The 22874-nt window shown below is 36.6% G+C and overlaps 1 protein-coding gene across 1 annotated transcript in view; it reads right to left on the bottom strand.

Moving 5' to 3' along the window:
• ADGRB3 (adhesion G protein-coupled receptor B3) overlaps positions 1-22874 on the bottom strand; it is a 792587-nt gene that overhangs the window by 342215 nt on the left and 427498 nt on the right. Inside the window, exon 14 of the mRNA XM_024133055.1 lies at positions 11566-11668. Coding sequence (XP_023988823.1) covers positions 11566-11668 — 103 coding nt within the window. The remainder of the gene's footprint in view (positions 1-11565; positions 11669-22874) is intronic.

The following is a 22874-nucleotide window of genomic DNA, read 5'->3' as shown; positions in this document are numbered from 1 at the left end:
AAAAAAAATGTCATGAAGAGATTAGTGGTAGGATGGGAATAAAACACAGACCTACTAGAGCATGGACTTGAGGATATGGGGAGGGGGAAGGGTAAGCTGTGACGAAGTGAGAGAGTGGCATGGACATATATACACTACCAAACGTAGGGTGGATAGGTAGTGGGAAGCAGCCGCAATGGCACAGGGAGATCAGCTGGGTGGTTTGTGACCACCTAGAGGGGTGGGATAAGGAGGGTGGGAGGGAGGGAGATGCAAGAGGGAAGAGATATGGGAACATATGTATATGTATAACTGATTCACTTTGTTGTAAAGCAGAAACTATCACACCATTATAAAGCAATTATACTCCAATAAAGATTTTTTTAAAAATTATTACAAGGTAATGACTAAAATTCCCTTTGCTATACAATATATTTTTGTTGTTTATTTAAAAAAAAAAAAAAAGTCCAGGCAATTTCTTTGTGAAACACTGCCTTTCTAAGTGCTGTTCACTGAGACCTTTCTAGAATTCCACTAGGAAAAAGAAACTTAGCTCATTATTCTAAAATTGGTGAAATCTACCCCAACTTTCATTATTCATTTTAATTGGGACATTGACCAACTCCCATATTTTAGCACCATTACCATTCTCCAAAATCCGTCAAAGACCACATCTGTAAGGCATCCTTATTATCAGATGCTCATACCTATAAACTATGCTCTTAGAACATAAAAAAACATTCCCTTCCCTGAAATGGGTTATAGCCTTACAGAGATTGAAGAGGAACACACATGGAATGTTCATATAACAAAAAAAGAGACATGCTCATATAAATGTCACTAGTTGATAATTTACTTTTTAATGGACAAATGATGGACAGAGCATCATGGCCTGTGCCAGAGAGAGTTCCATGGAAGAAATGGGTCCTTTTCTAGTTCTCACAGGAGGCATAGATATGGATGTTCAAGAGATGGGGAGGGGGATAGTGTTTCAAATTGGTTTCTTTCTCTGTCCTATGAGACCCTGTCTGGTTTTACCTGAAATCCTCATACAGCTTGTGACTTCCTAAGAAATCCTCAGCAGAGCTACAATGTCGTATGATAAAGTTATGCTATATTTATCTAGGGTTCTGTTCAAAAGAGCTCAGAGCACTTTCTAGAAAGTAAATTATCCCTGGAGTATGACAATGAAAGGCATGGGAGTATACATGTCATGGATATAGACGGTATGCGTAGGTGAGGACCTTGAGATTACAGGTCCTCTACATCGAGTTCACTTATTCAGTAATGTACGAGTGAGATTAAGTTCAATCTCTGTATAAACCAAAGCAGGATACTGATTATAGGATTAATATTTCATAATTAGAGCTCATAACAGGTTACGACAAAAGAAAATAATATTAGAAAAGAAATAGAATATGAACTTAATTGTTTAGATATCGCCTTCCATTTTACCCCTCTAAAGCACTAATTTCCACTTTAGAACAAAAGTATAAAGGTGAGAAATGCCTCTTCTACACTTATCCATGCCTCTGTCAACCCTCAGTTGCACCCACTACCTTCCCCACCCCTTACCCCTTAGATCTCATGATTCTCTCTTTCTGTCCTTGTGAAAATTTAGAAACAATCCACATGAGAATTATAGGTTCCAAAACGCACCACTCAATCTTGCATTTCACTGTACATTCCGGACCTACACAACAGACAGGCACCCCTCTGTGAACATTCATTCCAGAACAGTCACCCATACGTGGGCCTATGAGCTGAGGTCAGTTATGGAAACATCTGAAGTTTACAAAAATAAGCAGAACAAACAAACTAGAGGAATCTTAGTACCTGGATAGACCAGTCACTTAGAGAATAAGAATGCGAGATGGTAAAGAAAGCAAAACCCAATGATGAATGAATTCTATACATGAAAAAAAAAAAACCTGGCTAAAAGAAACCACTTGTAAAATATTTGTTATAATTTTAATATACTTTTCTCAAAGGTACTCTGCTGCAAGATCTGTTATGAGGAATTTACAGAAAATCAATAACAGGAAATGGCAAGCCCGACAGAGAGTGGGAGCAAAACGTAATGACAGGAGCAAAAGGCAAATAGGTAGGCTGTGAACCAACTCACAGAAGTGGATTTAAGAAAAGCATGAAACTAAGAAACCAAAAGTTGTCAGGGAAATGAGCCAAACCGGCTAGAGAAGATTAATTTATAGAGCTGTCAATATAATTGACACTTAAAATATTAAAACTGAATGTATTTGAAAACCTTTGGAAAGAATATGCTGTTCTTGAAAAACATATTTTTGGCCTAAAAACTGTCTCTTGACTCCACTGAAGACAGTATAGTTGAACTTGAGTTAAACATTTGTACTCACCCACTTTTAAGCGTTTAAAAATATACCGTGACCCAAATTTCCTAATTACCATAGGTGTTCTACACAGCACTTTTAGTGCCTTTAACAGTCTTTGATATTTTCTTTTACTTCTCTCCTCTGTCTCAACATCAAGCAAACCATTACTGATCATCCTTGACTGGTGATGGGGTTACATTCTGATAAACCCATCTCAAGTGGAAAATATACGTTGACAATGCACTTCATACACCTAACCTACAGAACATAATCGCTTAGCCTAGCCTACCTTAAATGTGCTCGGAACACTTACATCAGCCTACATCTGGGCAAAGTCATCTAACACAAGGCCTTTTTTTATAAAAAGCATTGAATATATCATGTAATTTATTGAATACTGTACTGGAAGTGAAAACCAGAATGGTTGTATGGGTACAGAATGGTCATAAGTATATCAGTTGTGCACCCTTGTGATTGTGTGGCTGACTGGGAGCTGTGGACCACTGCCCAGCATCATGTGAGAGTACCCTACTGCATATCTCTAGCCCAGAGAAAGATCAAAATTCAAAATTCTAAGTATGGTGTCCACTGAATGCGTATCGCATTCCCACCATCCTAAAGTCAAAAACTTGTAAATTGGTGACTGTCTGTGTATCTATTTAACAATACAATACATCACTGGCTTTGTCCATGTATTTTTATAGGTGGTTCTTTCGTTTCCTCTGATCTTCATAACTTTTCTATTTTCTTGTTTGTAGAATAGGGAATTTAGACATCTTTTCTAGCCCTAGCCCTTAATGATTCTAGAATGACACTTATAAATGAATTCCTTTCCTTTTACAAAACTCTCTTCCAAGTCTTTTTTCCCCTATGGAATATTTTCAATACGTCTCACTATGGTATAAAGAGAAGAAGTCAGAAGAGTGAGCCAGGAAGATGATCAAAACAAGCTCATCCATTCATGCAAAAGTCACTTAGCAAACACCTGTAACATTCCAGACACCTTGGAGGCACTGGGGCTACAGCATTGAACAAAACAAAATCCTTGCCTCATACACTTAGCTATAGTGAAGGGGGCAGGGAGAGAGACAAAAAACATAAAGAAGTAAATATATAATATGCTAGGTGGTAATATGTGTTATGATGAAAAGTAAAATACATGAGTAGGAAAGACTGGGAAGTTGAATGGATTGCAATTTTGTATATTGAGAAGGCTTCACCAATAAGATGATATCTGAACAAATGCCTGAAGGAAGTCATTTACAGAAAAGATAAAAGTCACAATAAACATGAATGCTAAACCAAGTTACTTTAATTTTTCCTCGGTGCTTTTAAGTTCGGAATAAATTCAATTCACATGCTATCTTAATTACACTCTTGCTATCTTCATGTTTTCGAGGCGTTTTCTCTGGACCTACTCTAGAATCACCTGGGATGCTGATGAAAAATGTAGGTTCCTTGGCTCCAGGAATTTTGAGATTGGGGCTTAACTTAGGAACATACATTCTAACGACTCCCTCCACTCCTTATAATTTTTAATCTACATCACATTTGTAGAAGCATGGACACACAACAGAAATAACATGGTTACCTCACTCTGCTTGTCTTTACATTTTCAAATGCTTAGTCCGCATACGCCATAGTAAATTCCTAATCTGGAAACCTCTTAACTTTCTTGTACCTTTCATAGTCCTCTTGAAACAAAAAAATATCCTCTTGTCTGTAGAGGTAAAGCAAGCTCATAGACAAAGCTTCTAAGGACTTGGAGAAGGCCAGTGACCTCCTTTTCACTCTTTCAACATTTCCAGTGCTCTGAGCAAGATGTTCCAGGGCGAGTCCTTGTGTCACATCTTCCAGTGAATTGCACATTGAGTTCTTGTACATGGACAGGAGAAAGACTGTTCAACTGAGACTCCAAAGCCTCTCTTCATTTCCAAAACTTTAGATATAGAGGCATTACATTAATAATATCTGGATTTTGCTAAGCTTACCCTTTTTCTATCCCCACTGTTAGTTGTATTTATTATATAACTGCACAAGCAGATTTTGGGAATTCCTAAGAACATTTCCAAAATACCTGACCTGACCCACAAAAGGCTAATTTATATCCTGCCTATCATTCTAATGCTACTTGAGAAAAGCCACATTTTCAAAAGCTCAGGAATGCATTCGAAGGGAAGTAAGATTCTCGTAGACGTAATTTTTTCCACAGTCAAATCTCTGACAGGTCACGAAAGCTGATCAGTGTGAGAGGGGGCCCTTTCTGGATTATGTCTTCTAACATATAAACATCTCCATAATCCCTGAAAATGTAATACACCACCCAAGGCGATGATGCAGTTGAAAAGGTATCATATCACGTGCAACTCTACAACAGGAAGACAGTCTGTTGAATGTTCTCCATACCTCTTCTCAAGGTTTTGAGAGTATTTTAGCATTTCTAAGTGATACTTAAAAAGAGTTAAATCTGGGTCTCACTCTCATTTTTTGACGGGGTAGCTGACATATACCTGAAGTCCAAAGAGCCTCATTGAGAATGCAATACTGTGTTCTTACTTAAAAGGAGATGGAGATATGGAATTTTTCAATTTATTTACATGAGTTCTACAGAAAGCACCTCATTGAGAACCAGTTAAATCAAGAAGATGGAAAAGGAATAGTTGTCTTTAGCTAAAGCAGAAGAGCATAGAGGCCACTGAAGTGAGGAAGGCAGAGTATGGTTCTATCAAGACAAGTCCCGTCTTCCAGGACTTGGCAGCCATTCAGTTAGAACACAAGGGGAGGGCACATGTGTAATCCAGCTTCTGCTATCTGGTTACTCAGTAGCCCACATTAACCAGATGACACTATTTTTGTGGATGTAATAACAGCTTGCTTCTCTAATTTCTTAGATATATCACTAGTCACTGAATGTACATTATTTCCTGACAAATACTTTCTATTTGACACGTGGGAAGTAGTAAAAGTAGAACCGCTATCAGAAATTATTTATATGTGTATCCTTCAAATAAAATCATTGCCTCCACATATATGTCTTAGAGGGTCTTCCCCATATGTGACTGCATCATTTCCAACAATGGCTGCACAAGTCTGGGTGCACCTCTCAAAAAACAAATGGTTTATCTGTGAGTAAAACTCTCCAAGGTTGAAGTGGCAAATAACTTTAATAAACAAACACTCAAATAACTAGATTCCATATAGATATAGCATACAGCTTGTCTTTTCCTTTTATATCCAAGAGGTTGTAACAATGTGTCCTAGTAGTGCTTTTATGGGGTTGCAGCAGAGACAAGGGCTGACCAGGCTATTGTGCACAGTTCCAATCTATCGGCTGCCAGCAGAGAAGTTTTGCTAAATTGCTTCAAGAGCACAACACACCTACAAATGTCAGAGTTGCTCCTGGCAACCTCCAGTTTTCCCTAATATCCCACCACCACTTTACAGTGGCCATTCTCATTGTCTGGTGATTCCTTTAATCAGATTCCTAAAGTGTTGGCATGATAATCAGCATGGCAAAATGTAATCTCTAGTTGCTAACTGACTTTCACTGAGTAATATATTATCATTATTGTAGTTTATCTGATTCAAAATGGCACTGTTACTGTATGCATATATATTATTTTCATAATCAAAAAATTAATTTTGCAATGCTCCAATGCAGGGTTATTAGTTTTCTATTGCTGCTGTAACAAATTACCACATACTTAGCAGCATAGAACAACACAGATTTATTATCTCACGGTTTCTGTGCGTCAGGAGTCTGGTGAGCTTAGCTGGGTTTCTGCTCAAGAAATTCACAAGGCTGGTATCAGAAAGTTTGCAGGAATGCAGTCCTTTCTGGATATGGGGATGAATCCACATCTAGGCTCATTCGGGTCTCAGCAGGATTCAGTTCCTTGTAGTTGTAGGACTGAGGTCCACATTTCCTTCCTGGTTGATAACCAGGGGTTGTTTTCAGCTTTTAGAGGCTGCCCATATTCCTTGGCTTGTGGCCCTCATCCTTCATCTTCAAAGTCAGCAATGGCAGGGTGAGTCCTTCTTACCTTGCATCTCTCTGACCATAGCCAGGAAAGGCTTTCCAATTTTAATGGCTCATGTGATTAAACTGGATCTACTCACATAATCCAGGATAAATGCACCATCTCAAGGTTCTTACCCTTAATCCCATCTGCAAAGTCCCTTCTGACATGTAATATAATATATTCACAAGTTATGGGGGTTAGGATATGGGCATCTTTGGGGGGCCACATTCTCTTTACCATACAGGTGGTGACAACTTATGCAGTCCAGGGGCCAAATCTGGCTTGCTACCTACTTTGTAAATGATATTTTGTTGTAACAGAGCCACATCTATTTTTATATACTGTCTCTGGTTGCTGTCACACTACAATAGCATAGCTGAGTAGATGTGACAAAGACCATTATAGCTCATATGTCTAACCTGACTCAACTGAAAATGTTTGCTGACCCCTGCTCCAACAATAGCATAATTAGTCTAAAATCTTTTTGAAGAATATCAGTGTTGTATTATGAATAAGAATAAACTGAATGTGAAATGTAAGTGGGAAGAATGCTTACTCAAGTTTAGGAATTTAGGATAAAACTAAAAAAAAAAAACAAACTGTAGCTAGAGAATAATTTCTATCTCAATTTTAGCCGTTGGCAGCACCATCAATCTACTTGTCTAGTTAGCATTTCAAGACTCTCCCATAAAAACTACCAAGGGGTTTAAGCAGGCAAAACATCAGAAATCTTTTCCAAATGGACGCAAGCTAGGGTAGAAAAGTAATTTTAAAAGTAAAGGGGTAAAAATGCCCCTTTGTAGAAATTATAGATGTATAGAATGAACTTCTTTAAGTTTTGCCAAGTGATTTTTAATTCGCTGGGTTGTTATCAGCCTTTGCTATTCATGAAAATATCCACTGATGAATGTTGGAATTTCTTTTCATTGTTTCTCACACTAATGGTAAAAAGCATATTCATCACAGTTTTCCATTGTGTTTTCACTATGATTTACAAAGGCCATGGCTCATGAATAATTTTAGTTTATACACATAAAACAAACTCCTTAGTTTGTTAGCTAGATCCTGTTAGTATGCCAGCAAATACAGCAAAGAAAATAAAACTGCAAGCCCCAATTCCCATGAGATCGTTTGTGAATATGACCAATTTGAGAACTACAAAAAAACCCAGTGGATTTTCCTCAATCTGAAAGATAGCAGGTTGGCCCTACCTAGACCATGAGAGTTGTTGCTTAGAGGAAGAAATAAAAAGAAAGGCGAAAATAGACTGCAGAGGCTGCAGGCCAGGGCAGTCCAATGTGTCCTTCCACCAGAAATGGACCTACATTTAAGACTTTTTATTTGAAAAAAGTGAACTTTCAGGCTTGCAAAGTTGATAGAGCACGAGATAACTAAAATGCATTTATTTTCTTATTCTTCTAACTCATCTTTTAACGATAAGGATGTTATATATCTTGGAAATTCACAGCAGGCTCAGATCTGTTAGGACCAAGGCATCCTAATGGTGGGTGTGAGCATGTGTGCATGTGTGTTTGCTTATGTGTGCACATATAGATCCATTCTGCTGCACTTATTTAGGTCCCAATAACGACTTTCAATAAATGTATTAACTTTCCTTGCACATTATGGAAACTGACAATATTGATAAGTATAAATGTCACACTGAAGAAACCTTAAGTAGTATGAAAAACAAAATTCTTTTTCTCAGAAAAGCAAATTTGGTATTTCCTATAATCAAGCAATTGCTATGCCCAAGCACTAAGGACCACAAACTCAGACTCTACCGATTATAACAATAAAGACATGAGCCTAGAAAACTGAACTAAGAATACTATCTTACTCTTTAATGACTTATGAGCTGGTTAAAACTGCAAATGGCTTTGCTGAATACAATTTGAAATTTCAAGATTTCATGTTCTATTACCTATTCCTACCAGTTCCCAAGGGCCTTATTACACTTAACATACTTTAAATGTTATTTATTTAAAAGCTTTTTTAAAAAGAACATGTTTTGTTTAAATAATGTTAACAGGCTTTTCCCTAGACTTATAATAACTATTAATTTCCTTTCTTCATTTTTTTTTGCACATGGTGTATACAACAGATATAATTTGCAAGTCATTATTCTCTTCTGAGCTTAGAAAAGTGCAGTAGATACATTTGCTGTAAGAAAATAGAGGAAAGTAGACAGTCTTGATATAAGCAAGATGTCATATCTAAAATAGCTCATCTTTGAAGGCAATACCAATGATAATACATCTGTATCTATATAGTTATAATGAAATTTCAGCTTGTTCTAATCAATTTTAATTTTCATGTTTAAGATACATCTTTTCTTCACATTTTAGTGATGACTATTATATGTCAGCATAGGCTCTTTTGACTATCTCTTCAATGAAAATAAACTAAAATCAGAGCATACTTTACAAGACACTCAATAAATCAGTCATATATTCCTTCCCTCAGTGTACATTAAAGTCCTTAACAAAATCTAATCTGCATGGTAAGTATAAATATCAATACAACAAGCACGGGATATTTTAAACAGTAGAACGTGAAGGACTGTAGGTGTGGTAAGACAACGGTGTGGGAGGTATCTATAAAGTGGAGGGAAGTGACTTCCCTGGTGGTCCAGCGGTTAAGACTCCTCCTTCCAATGCAGGGGCTGTGGGTTCGATCCCTGCTCGGGGAGCTAAGATCCCCCATGCCTCGCAGCCAAAACACCAAAACATAAAACAGAAGCAGTATTGTAACAAATCCAATAAAAACTTTAAAAATCAAAGTGGAGGAAAGAAATGAGGGATGGAGCAGCCCAGAGAATCTCCACCATGTGGCTGGGAATCAGGGTGGCCTCTGAGGACAGGCACAGGTGAGCGTTGCTCCTGACACAGGGTGGATGCGGGTGGGAACCCCTTGAGGCATTTTCTTCTCCAGACTAAACTTTTCTTCTTTTCCCTCAGACCCTTTGTGTAACAGATTTGTCTATATTCTCTTAAATCTAGGCCTTCCAGAGTAGAGTATTGTTTTAGGAATCTGGTCCACTCACTCACTCAAAGTACTGAAAGAATTAATTCTAAGTGACTTAGGATAATCATCTCACCATTCTTATATTCTGACTTTCATTGCCACTCCAGAGTATAGCTGGTGCTTCATAAAATTTATTGACCATACACTCTGGTTTCCGTATGTAGAAAATAAATTTTCTGTGCATGATTTATCTCTTTTGAAATTGGGCTGACAACATATGCCCCCAGAAAAGTTTGACTCAAAGCTTAAATCTGTTCATTTCAAATAGTTCTCTTGAATTGAAATAATGAGATTGTTTTATCAACACTATTTTTAAGGTTACTCTTTCTTCAGCTTATGAAAAAAAATGCCGTTTAATTAACATGTGCTTTAAATTCTCAATAGTGATTTTATGTTTATTTAGGAAACTTTTGTGAATGTTCATTTACAGAATTGTTTACTCCATAAGAAACAGGATATACATTCTGATATTGCATTGCTTTTTCAGTAAGCAATTCAGGGAATTATTATCTCTTACTGTGTTTCACCAATGCTTATAACTGGATAGACATTACCATGATAAACAATATATACAAACAAATATGTAAATAAATATTTTATAATACATGTTGAAGGTACAAAGTTCCTTATTCAAAAATTATGTTAAAAGTATCTCCTAGGGGCTTCCCTGGTGGTGCAGTGGTTGGGAATCCGCCTGCCAATGCAGGGGACACGGGTTCAAGCCCTGGTTCAGGAAGATCCCATATGCTGAAGAGCAGCTAGGCCCGTGTGCCACAACTACTGAGCCTGCACTCTAGAGCTCGCGCACCTAGAGGCGGTGCTCCAAGACGAGAGAGGCCACCACAATGAGAGGCCCGTGCACGGCAATGAAGAGTAGGCCCCGCTCACCGCAACTAAAAAGAAGACCCGCGCGCAGCAACGAGGCCCCAATGCAGCCAAAAAAAAAAAAAAAAAAAAAAAAAGTATCTCCTAGCTTTCAGTGCGGTGATGAGATTAGGGTCATTAAAGGTATGAGGAGGTAGATATAATAGAAATAAACTACACTGTCAAAGTTAGATAGAACCAGTATGGTCACATTTTGGCAAAACCGGGAAAAGGCCTAATAGTTTAAGTATCAATCATGATGTTTAGAAGTTACTGCTGAGAGATTTGAGATTTTCATTAAACAATCTAGGAAGCTGGAACACCTTTGTAAAAAGTGGTTTACAGGGAAGATAATTGTCATTTTTTTAATAAAATGAAGCAGAGATTTTTAAAATCAGAAATTATAAAATACCAAAAATGTACAGGTTTTGTAAACTAAAGGATGTGAGAATCAATTTCATCATGTCATTCACTAACTATACGAACTTGGGAAAATCAATCATTTTGTGCTTTCATTAATTGTATGCAAAAGTCAAGTTCATAGAAACTTTGCAAGGGATTAAAAAAAAACCTATGTATATGCAACATATGAGACAGTTTAACACAGGAACTGTAAAAGCATAATTAAGAAAGTCTTAATAGGAATCACTTTCCTTGCCCCTTAAATCAGTGATTTAGGTATTTAAGGTGGATGTATAAAGGATAAATAGATATTTTAAATTTCTACATAAGGCCTGAACAAGGTCTAAAGAATTTCAGTTGCAGGTGGATGGATTTAACAAAGGCTTCTTGTCATTCTGGATGGAAGAATTGGATTTGAATCACTGGAGCACCCAAACAGTTACAAGGAGGCTCCTCTGACCCTGGGTGTAGCACTTTAAAAAGCTGCTCCATCGACTCTCCTACCCTGGGGTGCCCTGGAGGACGTAACTGCCCTTTGCTTTATGTCTGTAGCTTCTGTTGCTGCATGCATCTTAAATCTGTGTGTTTACATGGCAGTCTTCCTCACCATGTGGCAAGACTGGTTCTTTCATCTTGATCTCCCCCACTTCTTAGCTTAGAGCCCAATAAAGATGTGGGCACTGACAAACTATTAACTATTATCCTGGAGAAATTGAAGAGAGTTCTATCATGAACCAAAGCATAGGATAATGTGTCATTTTGTTTTTATATAATACATATCTTCACAACAAATTAATTCGTTTGCAACTCTAAAGAGTTTAGAAAATGTGTTCTGGTTTTATCAGTCAAAAGAAGGACTGTTAACCTTCTTTAAAAGGTAAATTCTACAAGCAACTCAATGCCAAGTGGATGATACTTACATTAGCCAAATGAGCTAGCTCTATCTCCAGGAATGAATCAGTTGTCTTGGGTTCAGGCCTTATGGTGACCACGATGATTTTGGAGTTAACGACAGTATAATTTCTGAAACAGAATAATTATGATTAAAAGGAGACAGGATTGATGATGAATATTAATTCCTACTGTTCAATACATGTTGTGATGACATTTTTAATAAATGTATCCTAAGCAAAGACATAGAAACATCGCTCAAATAGATTTAAAACATGATACTGAACTACTATTAATGGAAAGATATAGTTGATTTTTTGTTATAAATATACCCGATCTGGAACTAGAAAACTTTAGGGGGAGAAAGCTATTGCTGTCTGTTACCCTTTTAAAGGCAGGAAAGATGGAAAAGCAATAGTGCTAACAATTTCTTAAATCTGATTCACCTGCGAGACAGGTGGGTCATGAATTCAAACCTTCAGGCAATCTTTAAATGAATATAATCCATTCAGCTCAAGGTGGACCTAACAGTTTGGTTTTCCAAGAGACCAAATATTCTTCTTGCAAAGTGCTGTCTTGGTGTTTTTTAGACTATCTCAAAATTAGTTAAGATGAATGATTAGAAAGTGGTGTAGAATGAAAACAAGTAGAATTTAAATATCAATAAACTTTGTTGCTAATTACTGGCTATCATTCATTTCAACAATAGAGATTTACACTTCTTTATCTCAACATGCTAGAGGTAAGGAACACATTTGCATTTGAAAATATCTCACCAGTACAGTTCATTCACAAAGAAGTTTTAAATATAATCATATTTACAAGCTACAAAAAAAATTATCCCTAAATATAAACATGTAAAATGGAACCAGTTCTTTCTTGCATATACAGGTTTTCATCCAACATATATAAAATCCTATACACCTCCTATGATATAGAGATTCAAAGATTTTATTGTACTTTAGTTATTTGAAGAAATATATATATATATATATATATTCATCCTTCCTTTTTACTATTCTGGGGAATTTATAACAGGTAGCAAGACAAAGTCACTTAATTTTGTTCCTCTTTTTTGTTGTTTAAGGCATTATTTATAGGTAATAAAATTCATCAACTTTAAGTGGACAGTTTAAAGCTTTTGGTAACTGTATGCTACAATGCAAGCACCACCAAATCCAGACAGACAACCCTCCACAGTTTCCTTGAACCCCTTTGCACTTGCTCCCCACACCCCTCCCATGGTTCCAGGAAACCATGGGCATGTTGTCACTATAATTATGTCTCTGTAGAATTTCATTATATAGAATCATACACTACATAGACTTTTGTGTTTGACTTAATTCACTCAGCATAATGTTTTTGAGATTTATCCGTCCTGTTTCTCTTTATAGCTGAGTAGTATTTCATGACATTGAATTTGTGATCTATTCATCAGTTAAGTAAGCAATCTTTAGGTTGCTTCTGATTTTTAGCTTTTATGATTTTTAGCAGCTATTCATATTTGCCTATTATGAATAATTGGTATACATACATTCTGGATGGACATATATTTTCATGTCTTGAGTAAATAACTATGAGTGGAATTGCTTGCTCATGTGGTAAAAGCATGTTTAATTTTATAAGTTACTGCCATACAGTTTTCTAAAATGGCTGTATCATCAAAGTCATATAATTCTAATATCATAGAATAATGTTGAACCTCACATTCTTTGTGAAAATGTTTTCTCTAACGGGCTGATCTTTGCCACAAAATTTCACCAGAAAAAAATGCCAACTATGCCACACTTGGAGGAATATTTAGCAGCAGAGGAACTATAAACATATTCTGAGTGGGATAACATTTTTTAACCCATATATTTAGTAATGTCAAATAACAAATTCTAGAATACTCAGGAAGTTTCATGGTGCCCAGCCTAACAGAAAAATGGTAAAAAAACAAAAAAGTATAAATTTGTTTTCAGTATTCCTTAGGAGGAAGGTGGTTGTAAACAGAGAAAGTTGGTTGACTGTTATTTATTTCATTTAATACTAAATGAGTTGGGCTTCTCTGGTGGCGCAGTGGTTGAGAATCTGCCTCCCAGTGCAGGGGACACAGGTTTGAGCCCTGGTCAGGGAAGATCCCACATTGCTTCAGAGCAACTAAGCCCGTGAGCCACAACTACTGAGCCTGCTCTCTAGATCCTGCAAGTCACAACTACCAGATCCCGTGCGCCTAGAGCCCGTGCTCCGCAACAAGAGAAGACACCACAGTGAGAAGCCTGTGCACCATAACAAAGAGTAGCCCCTGATCTCTGCAACTAGAGAAAGCCCGCGCCCAGCAATGAAGACCCAGTGCAGCCAAAAATAAATAAATAAAATAAATAAATTTATTAAAGAAAAATACTAAATGAGTCAACTGAAGGTAAGGGGCATTGAGAAGGATATGGAAGTAAGCTCTAAATGCCAAGCTTCCTTTGCAAACTCACTCTTCCCTGTTTCTCTGTGAGCAAAAGTAATCAGGGGATCAAGTGAGAATAGATGGGATTAACTGTGAGGTGATACCAGTTGATTAATTATGTTAACAGATCTGATAGGATTCCCAGAAAATGACAAGATATAGATATATCTTGCCATATATATATATATATATATATATATATATATATATATATAAACTTGGAGCTGGGGACAAAGTTAATCTGCCACCACCAAAAATTTTATGGTGGTTTCTCCCAAAGAACAGTCCTGGGACACAGATGCAAGTTCCTTTTTCAGGAATGAATACATTTGAGTTCAGGTTTGGTTATCTGAAACAAAAATATTTACACATCACACAAACCCAATCTGCCCCCTTATTCTGGTGTTGTTTATAATCCCATTTCCCTGCTATAAATAAAACCAAATGCTAATTTATAAACTGCTAATTTTAACAAATTTTAGTTAAATTTGATAGTATACAGATATTTTATATTATTTTAGAAGTTGTAGAAGTGGCTGATTTACTGGAAAATACAGATGTGGGTATTCCAAACAGGAATTTATAACTTGTCAAGATATTTATGAAGTTCTCCTTGTGTGTTTGGGCTTGTGGGTATTTTAGCCCTAGGAAACTGGATGGTGGAGAGCCAAGTGGCTTAGATAAGCAGCCTTCTGTAGAAGAGTATTTACTCTGTGGCAAGTTCACCAGTTAATCAGCCTGGTGAAGAAGGTCCCTAGAAGATGAAATCTGCCTTATGGCTTTTGCTAAGTATGTGTGTGGGGAGTCGGGGGAAAGGGCATGTGTGTGTATGTGTGTTAACTCATTTAGACTACATTTGAGAAGGGATGTGTGTCAATATATTTATGCATATGGATGTGCTTATCACATTATGTGAGTCCTCTCCCACCTTGAGTTACTACCATGTACTAGCTCTACCCCACACCCATTAATGCTATATATATCTCCTTCCACAAGATTAGAGTTCAAGGAGGGCAAGATTTGTATCTAGCATTTATGTATCCTCATTTACATTATGCATGGCACATTTTAGGGCTAACACATATTTGAATGACTTATTAAGTACCACATAATAAAAATATCAAACTTTTGGCCAATGTGATTTAAAATATAATGTCAATATCACAGTATCCAAATATCTAATGAAGGAAAAATAAGCAAATTTACATTATGCAGTGGCTCCCTTTTAAAAAAGTGTACAGTCTACAAAATTTCTTTAATTTATTCCATCAATTTATTCTAATTTGCATAAGTGAATAGCTGGTTCCTCGTGTGCCATGTCAGGCTTTGTGATCTACTAATGCTTCCTGGCTGGGTTCACATTTGTATTCACTGCTAGAAAAGCAAATCTTACAGCCAAATGGATTTCATGACTAAAGTAATAAAGATCTTTCTTGTCCTTGAGATTTGCACTAGTCAGTATCTAAAACATTTTAAAATGTGTACAGTTCTTTATTCAAAGAAGGCTCAAGTTATTCTTCACAATTTTTACAAAGGCTTAAGGTGCTTAGGGTACATGAATAACATCTTAAAGAGAGTAAAAAAGTGACTATAAAATGCAATGCAACTGTTTGAAAGAGACTCACTTTAGGTATAGGGCCATACATAGGCTGAAAGTGAAAGATCTAAAATGATACTCCATACAAATGGTAACCAAAAGAGAGCAGGGATGGACATATTTGTATCAGACAAAATAAACTTTAAGCAAAAACTGTAATAAAAGACAAAGAAGAACATTATATAATGATAAAAGCGTCAATTCACCAGGAAGATATAACAATTATAAATATATGTAGCTAACAGCAGAGCACCCAAAAATATGAAGCAAACATTGGCAGAACTGAAGGGAGAAATAGAGAGTAACACAATAATAGTAAACTATTTCAATACAATACCCAGCTTTAATAATGGATAGATCAATCAGATAGTAGATCCATAAGGAAACAGAGGACTTGAACAACACTATGGATCAATTGTACCTAACAGACATATACAGAACACTCCATCCAACAGTAGCTGAATATACATTCTTCTCAAGTGGATACAGAGAATTTTCCAGAACAGATCACAGGTGAGGCACACAAAAAAAAGTCCTAACAAATTTAAGCAACTGGAATCATACCAAGTAACTTTTCTGAACACAGCAGAATAAAACTAGAAATCAAAGGCAAAAGGAAAACTGGAAAACTCACAAATATGTGAAAATTAAACAACACACTCTTGAACAATTAGTGGGTTAAAAAATAGATCACAAGGGAAATTAGAAAATATCTTGAGACAAATGAAAACACAACATACCAAAACTTATGGGATGCAGCAAAAGCAGTACTGAAACAAAAATATATAGGGGTAAATGCCCCCTTTTAAAGAGAAGAATGATCTCAAATCAATGACTTAACTTTACACCTCACAGAGCTAGAATAAAAACAAACTGAACCCAAAGTTAGCTGAAGGAAGAAAATAATAAAGATTAGAGCAGAGATAAATGAGATAGAGAACATGAAAACATAGAAAACATCACCCAACTAAGAGTTGTTTGAGGAAAAAAAAAAGATGACAAATTCTTAGCTGGAGTAACTACTAAAATAAGAAGGAAAACTCAAGAAAAATCAGAAATCAAGATGGGACATTGCAACTGATGCCACAGAAATAAAAGGATCATTAGAGACTACTATGAACAATTATATGACAACAAACGGAATAACTTAGAAAAAGCAGATAAATTCCTATAAACATACAACCTACAAAGATTGATTCATGAAGAAGTTTAAAAATCTAAGCAGACCTATAACTAGGAAGGACATTAAATCAGTAATCAAAAACCTCTTGACAAAAAAAAAAAAAAAAAAAAAGCCCAGGACCAGATGGCTTCACTGAATAATTCCACTGAACATTTAAAGAAGAATTAACACCAATTCTTCTCAAACTCTTCCAAAATATTAAAGAAGAGAGAATATTTTCAAACGTATTTTATAAGGCCAGCATTACCCTGATACCAAAATCAGACAAAGATGCCTCAAGAAATGAAAACACAGGGTAATATTTATATTGAATATTGATGCAAAAATTCTAAACAAAATACAAAACCAAATTCAACAACACATTAAAAAGATCAAATACATGATCAAGAAGAATTTATCTCTGGGATGCATGGTTGGTTCAACATAAGAAAATCAGTCAGTGTAAAACACCATTATTAACAGAATGAAGCACAAAAACCACATGATCATCTCAATTGATGCAGAAAAAGCATCTGAAAATTTTCAACATTCTCTCATGATAAAAATTTTCAACCAGTTAGGTATAGAAGGAATGTACCTCAACGTCATAAAGGCTATCTATGAAAAACCCACAGCTAATTTCATACTCAATGGTAAAAAACTGAAAATGTTTACTGTAAGATGAGGAAAAAAGCAAGGATGTCATCTATTGCCACTTCTATTCAATATAGACCTGGAATTCTTAACAATTAGGGGATGCCTAGTAGCCTAACAATCAGGCAAGAAAGAGAAATAAAAGGCAACCAAATTGGAAAGCAAAAACCAAAATCATCTCTTTTAGTAGATGGAATGATCTTACATGTAGAAAACCCTAAAGATTCCACAAAAACCCTTTTAGAACTAATAAACAATGTGAAAGAGTTACAAGATACAACATGGACACACAAAAATCAGTTGCATTTCTATATACTAACAATGAATAATCCAAAAAGGAAATTAAGGAAACAATCCTATTTACAACAGCATTAAAGAGAATAAAATACTTAGGAATAAACTTAACTAAGGAAGTGAAGAACTGCACACTGAAAACCTGAAAATATTGTTGAAAGAAATCAAGAAGACATAAACAAATGGAAAGACATCCTATCTTCATGAACTGGAAGACTTAATATTGTTCAAATTTCCATAATACCCAAAGCAATTTACAGATCAATGCAATCCATATCAAAATACTAATGACTTTTTTGCAGGAATAGACAAAAAAAAAAATCCTAAAATTCATATGGAATCTGAAAGGACCCTGGAGAGCCAAAACGATCTTTAAAAAGAATACGAAAGCTGGAGGTCTCATACTTCCTGATTTCAAAACATGTTACAAAATTACAGTAAGTCAAAACTGTATGGTACTGGCATAAAGACAGAGACTGATGGAATAGAATAGAGAGCCCAGAAATAAACCCTCACATATATGGTCAAATTATCTTTCACAGGGTTGCCAAGGCTACCCAGTGAGGAAAGGATAATCTCTTGAAAACATGCTGCTGGGAAAACATCCCATGTTTTCAGTATCCACATGCAAAAGAATGAAGTTGGACACTTACATTGCACCATATACCAAAATTAACTTAACATGGGTTAAAGATCTAAACATAAGATTTGAAACAATAAAACTCTTAAAATAAAACATAAGAGAAGAGCTTCATGACATTGAATTTAGCAATGATTTCTTTGATATGACACCAAAAGTACAGGCAACAAAAGCTAAAATAGACATATGGTACAACATCAAACTTAAAAACAGTAAAGAAAACAACTGACAGAGTGAAAAGGCAATCTATGTAATAAGACAGAATATTTATAAGCCATATATATAATAAAGGGTTAATATTGAGAATATATAAAGAAAGACTAAAATTCCACAATAAAATCAAACAAATTAAAAAGATTAAAGATAAATTTTTAAAAGATTAAAAAAGAGACAAGAGACTTAGATATCGCTCTGAAGATTATATACAAAAGGCCAATAATACATGAGAAAACACTTGACATCATTAATCATCATGGAAATGCAGGTCAAAATCACAAGGAAATATTCCTTCACATCCCTTAGGATGGCCAGGATCAAAGAAAACCCAGAAAATAACGTGTTGACAAGGTTGTGAAGAAATCAGAAGGCTTCTGCACTGTGGTGGGAATATAAAATGGTGCAGCTGCTATGGAAAACAGTAGGCAGAGTCTTCAAAAAATCAAAAATATAGTTACCATATGATCTAGAAATCCCACTCCTAGGTATATATGCTAAAAAATTGAACTGAGGGGACTTCCCTGGTGGCACAGTGGTTAAGAATCTGCCTGCCTAATGCAGGGGACACGGGTTTGGCCCTGGTCCGGGAAGATGCCACATGCCGTGGAACAACTAAACCCGAGCTCCACAACTACTGAGCCTGTGCTCTAGAGCCCATGAGCCACAACTACTGAGCCCACGTGCCACAACTACTGAAGCCCACGTGCCTAGAACCTATGCTTCACAACAAAGAGAAGCCACTGAAATGAGAAGCCTGCACACCGCAACAAAGAGCAGCCCCCGCTCGCTGCAACTAGAGAAAGCCCACAAGCAGCAATGAAGACCCAATGCAGCCAATAAATAAATAAATAAATTTATTTATTTTAAAAAACTGAACTGAGGACTTCATCAATGTCACTGAGCTAAATACATTTACTTTTAAAACTAAAATTAGCCTATGGCTGCTACAAGTAAGGTTGGGCTAACTTAGAACTTTGAAAACTAACAAGAATTTCAACCACTGCAGCCCAGAGTGCTGTAGTGCCCCCTGCGTGAGCAGGACAAGTGCAGAGAGCTTGGAGGAGGGGGCCTTGAGCACCTCCGTGAGAGTGGCCCAGCGGCAGATGGTGAGGAACATTTGACTGCAGAACAACTCAGTGACAACAGCACAGCCAAAAACACAGACCATCAGTGACAAAGGCATGGAGCAGAGGTGCTCCCCAGACACGGCCCAAAATCATCAAAGTCCTTGCCCTCTTTTTTCCAATGGCCAGCAAAATGGAATTACCTATAAGAAAGCTTATTCCTGGGCTAATACAGCCGTGTGGCTGACAGGGACTTGGTGCTCTTGCTGGGTGTCAGGCCTGAGCCTCTGAGGTGGGAGAGCTGAGTTCAGGATATGGGACAACCAGAGACCTCCCAGCCCCACGTAATATCAATCAGAGAGAGCTCGCCCAGAGAGCTCTGTCTCAATTCTAAGACCTAGCTCCACTCAACAACCAGCAAGCTCCAGTGCTGGACACCACATGCCAAACAACAAGCAAGACAGGAACACAACCCCACCCAGTAGAAGAGAGGCTGCCTAAAATCATACTAAGTTCACAGACACCCCAAAACACACCACCAGATGTGGTCCTGCCCACCAGAAAGACAAGATCCAGCCTGATCCACCAGAACAGAGGCACCAGTCTCCTGCACCAGGAAGCCTACACAACTCACTGAACCAATGTTACCCACTGGGAGCAGACACCAAAAACAACAGGAACTACGAACCTGCAGGCTGTGAAAAGGAGACCCCAAACACAGTAAGTTAAGCAAAATGAGAAGACAGAGAAATATGCAGCACATGAAGGAGCAAGGTAAAAACCCACCAGACCAAACAAATGAAGAGGAAATAGACAGTCTACCTGAAAAAGAATTCAGAGCAATGATAGTAAAGATGATCCAAAATCTTGGAATTGGGACAACATTAAACTCACCAACATTCGAATTATAGGGGTCCCAGAAGAAGAAGAGAAAAAGAAAGGATCTGAGAAAATATTTGAAGAGATTATAGTTGAAAACTTCCCTAACATGGGGAAGAAAATAGTCAAACAAGTCCAGGAAGTGCAGAGAGTCCCATACAGGAAAACTCCAAGGAGAAACACGCCAAGACACATATTAATAAAACTATCAGAAGTTAAATAAAAAGAAAATATATTAAAAGCAGCAGGGAAAAGCAACAAATACCATACAATGGAAACCCCATAAGGTTAAGAGCTGAACTTTCAGCAGAAACTCTGCAAACCAAAAGGGAGTGGCAGGACATATGAAAGTGATAAAAGGGAAAAACCTACAGCCAAGAATACGCTACCCAGCAAGGATCTCATTCAGATTCAATGGAGAAATTTAAATCTTTACAGACAAGCAAAAGTTAAGAGAATTCAGCACCACCAAACCAGTTTTACAACAAATGCTCAAGGAACTTCTCTAGGCAGGAAAGACAAGTGAAGGAAAAGACCTACAATAAAAAACCCAAAACAATTAAGAAAATGATAATAGGAACATACATATGGATAACTACCTTAAATGTAAATGGATTAAATGCTCCAACCAAAAGACATAGACTGGTTGAATGGATACAAAAACAAGACCCATATATATGCTGTCTACAAGAGACCCACTTCAGACCTAGAAAGACATACAGACTGAAATTGAGGGGATGGAAAAAAATATTCCATGCAAACGGAAATCAAAAGAAAGCTGGAGTAGCAATTCTCATATCAGACAAAATAGGCTTTTAAATAAAGATTACTAAAGAGACAAAGAAGGACACTAAATAAGGATCAAGGATCAATCCAAGAAGAAGATATAACAATTGTAAATATTTATGCACAAAAGATAGGAGCACTTCAATACATGAGGCAAATGCGAACAGCCATAAAATGGGAAATTGACAGGAGCACAATCATAGTAGGGGATTTTAACACCCCACTTTCATCAATGGACAGAACATCCAAAATGAAAATAAATAAGGAAACATAAGCTTTCAATTAAACAAGATGGACTGAATTGATATTTATAGGACATGCCATCCAAAAACAACAGAATACACTTTCTATGCAAGTGCTCATGAAATATTCTCCAGGACAGATCATACCTTGGGTCACAAATCAAGCCTTGGTAAATTTAAGAAAATTGAAATCATATCAAGTTATCTTTTCCGACCACAATGATAAGAGACTAGATATCAATTACAGGAAAAAATCTGTACGAAGGAAAGAAAGCAAAAAGATCAGGTCAGAAATAAATGAAGGAAACAATAGCGAAGGTCAATAAAACTGAAAGCTGGTTCTTTGAGAAGATACACAAAATTTAAACCATTAGCCAGACTCATCAGGAAAAAAAGGGAAAAAACTCAAATCAACAGAATTAGAAATGAAAAAGGAGAAGTAACAACTGACACTGCTGATACACAAAGGATCATGAGAGATTACTACAGGTAACTATATGCCAATAAAATGGACAACCTGGAAGAAACGGACAAATTTTTACAAAAGCACAACCTTCTGAGACCACACCAGGAAGAAATAGAAAATATAAACAGATCAATCATAAACACTGAAATTGAAACTGTGATTAAAAATTTCCAACAAACAAAAGCCCAAGACCAGATGGTTTCACAAGTGAATTCTATCAAACATTTAGAGAAGAGCTAACACCTATCCTTCTCAAACTCTTCCAAAATATAGCAGATGGAGGAACACTCCCAAACTCATTCTATGAGGCCACCCTCACCCTGATACCAAAACCAGACAAAGATGTCACAAAAAAAGAAAACTACAGGCCAATATCACTGATGAACATAGATGCAAAAATCCTCAACAAAATACTAGCAAACAGAATTCAACAGCACATTAAAAGGATCATAGACAGTGATCAAGTGGGGTTTATCCCAGGAATGAAAGGATTCTTCAATATATGCAAATCAATCAATGTGATACCCCATAATAACAAACTGAAGGATAAAAACCATATGATAATCTCAACAGATGCAGGAAAAGCTTTCAACAAAATTCAATACCCATTTACGATTAAAAAAAAACCTTCCAGAAAGTAGGCATAGAGGGAACTTACCTCAACATAACAAAGGCCATACATGACAAATCCACAGCCACATCGTTCTCAGTGGTGAAAAACTGAAACCATTTCCACTAAGATCAGGAAGAAGACAAGGTTGCCCACTCTCACCACTAGTATTCAACATAGTTTTCAAAGTTTTAGCCACAGCAATCAGAGAAGAAAAAGAAATGAAAGGAATCCAAATTGGAAAAGAAGTAAAACTGTCACTGTTTGCAGATGACATGATATTATACA

Source organism: Physeter macrocephalus, chromosome 10, assembly GCF_002837175.3.
Source record: "Physeter macrocephalus isolate SW-GA chromosome 10, ASM283717v5, whole genome shotgun sequence".
NCBI lineage: Eukaryota > Metazoa > Chordata > Mammalia > Artiodactyla > Physeteridae > Physeter > Physeter macrocephalus.
The sequence above is the reverse complement of the archived record's forward strand: the minus strand, read 5'-3'. Positions and strand labels throughout refer to the sequence as shown.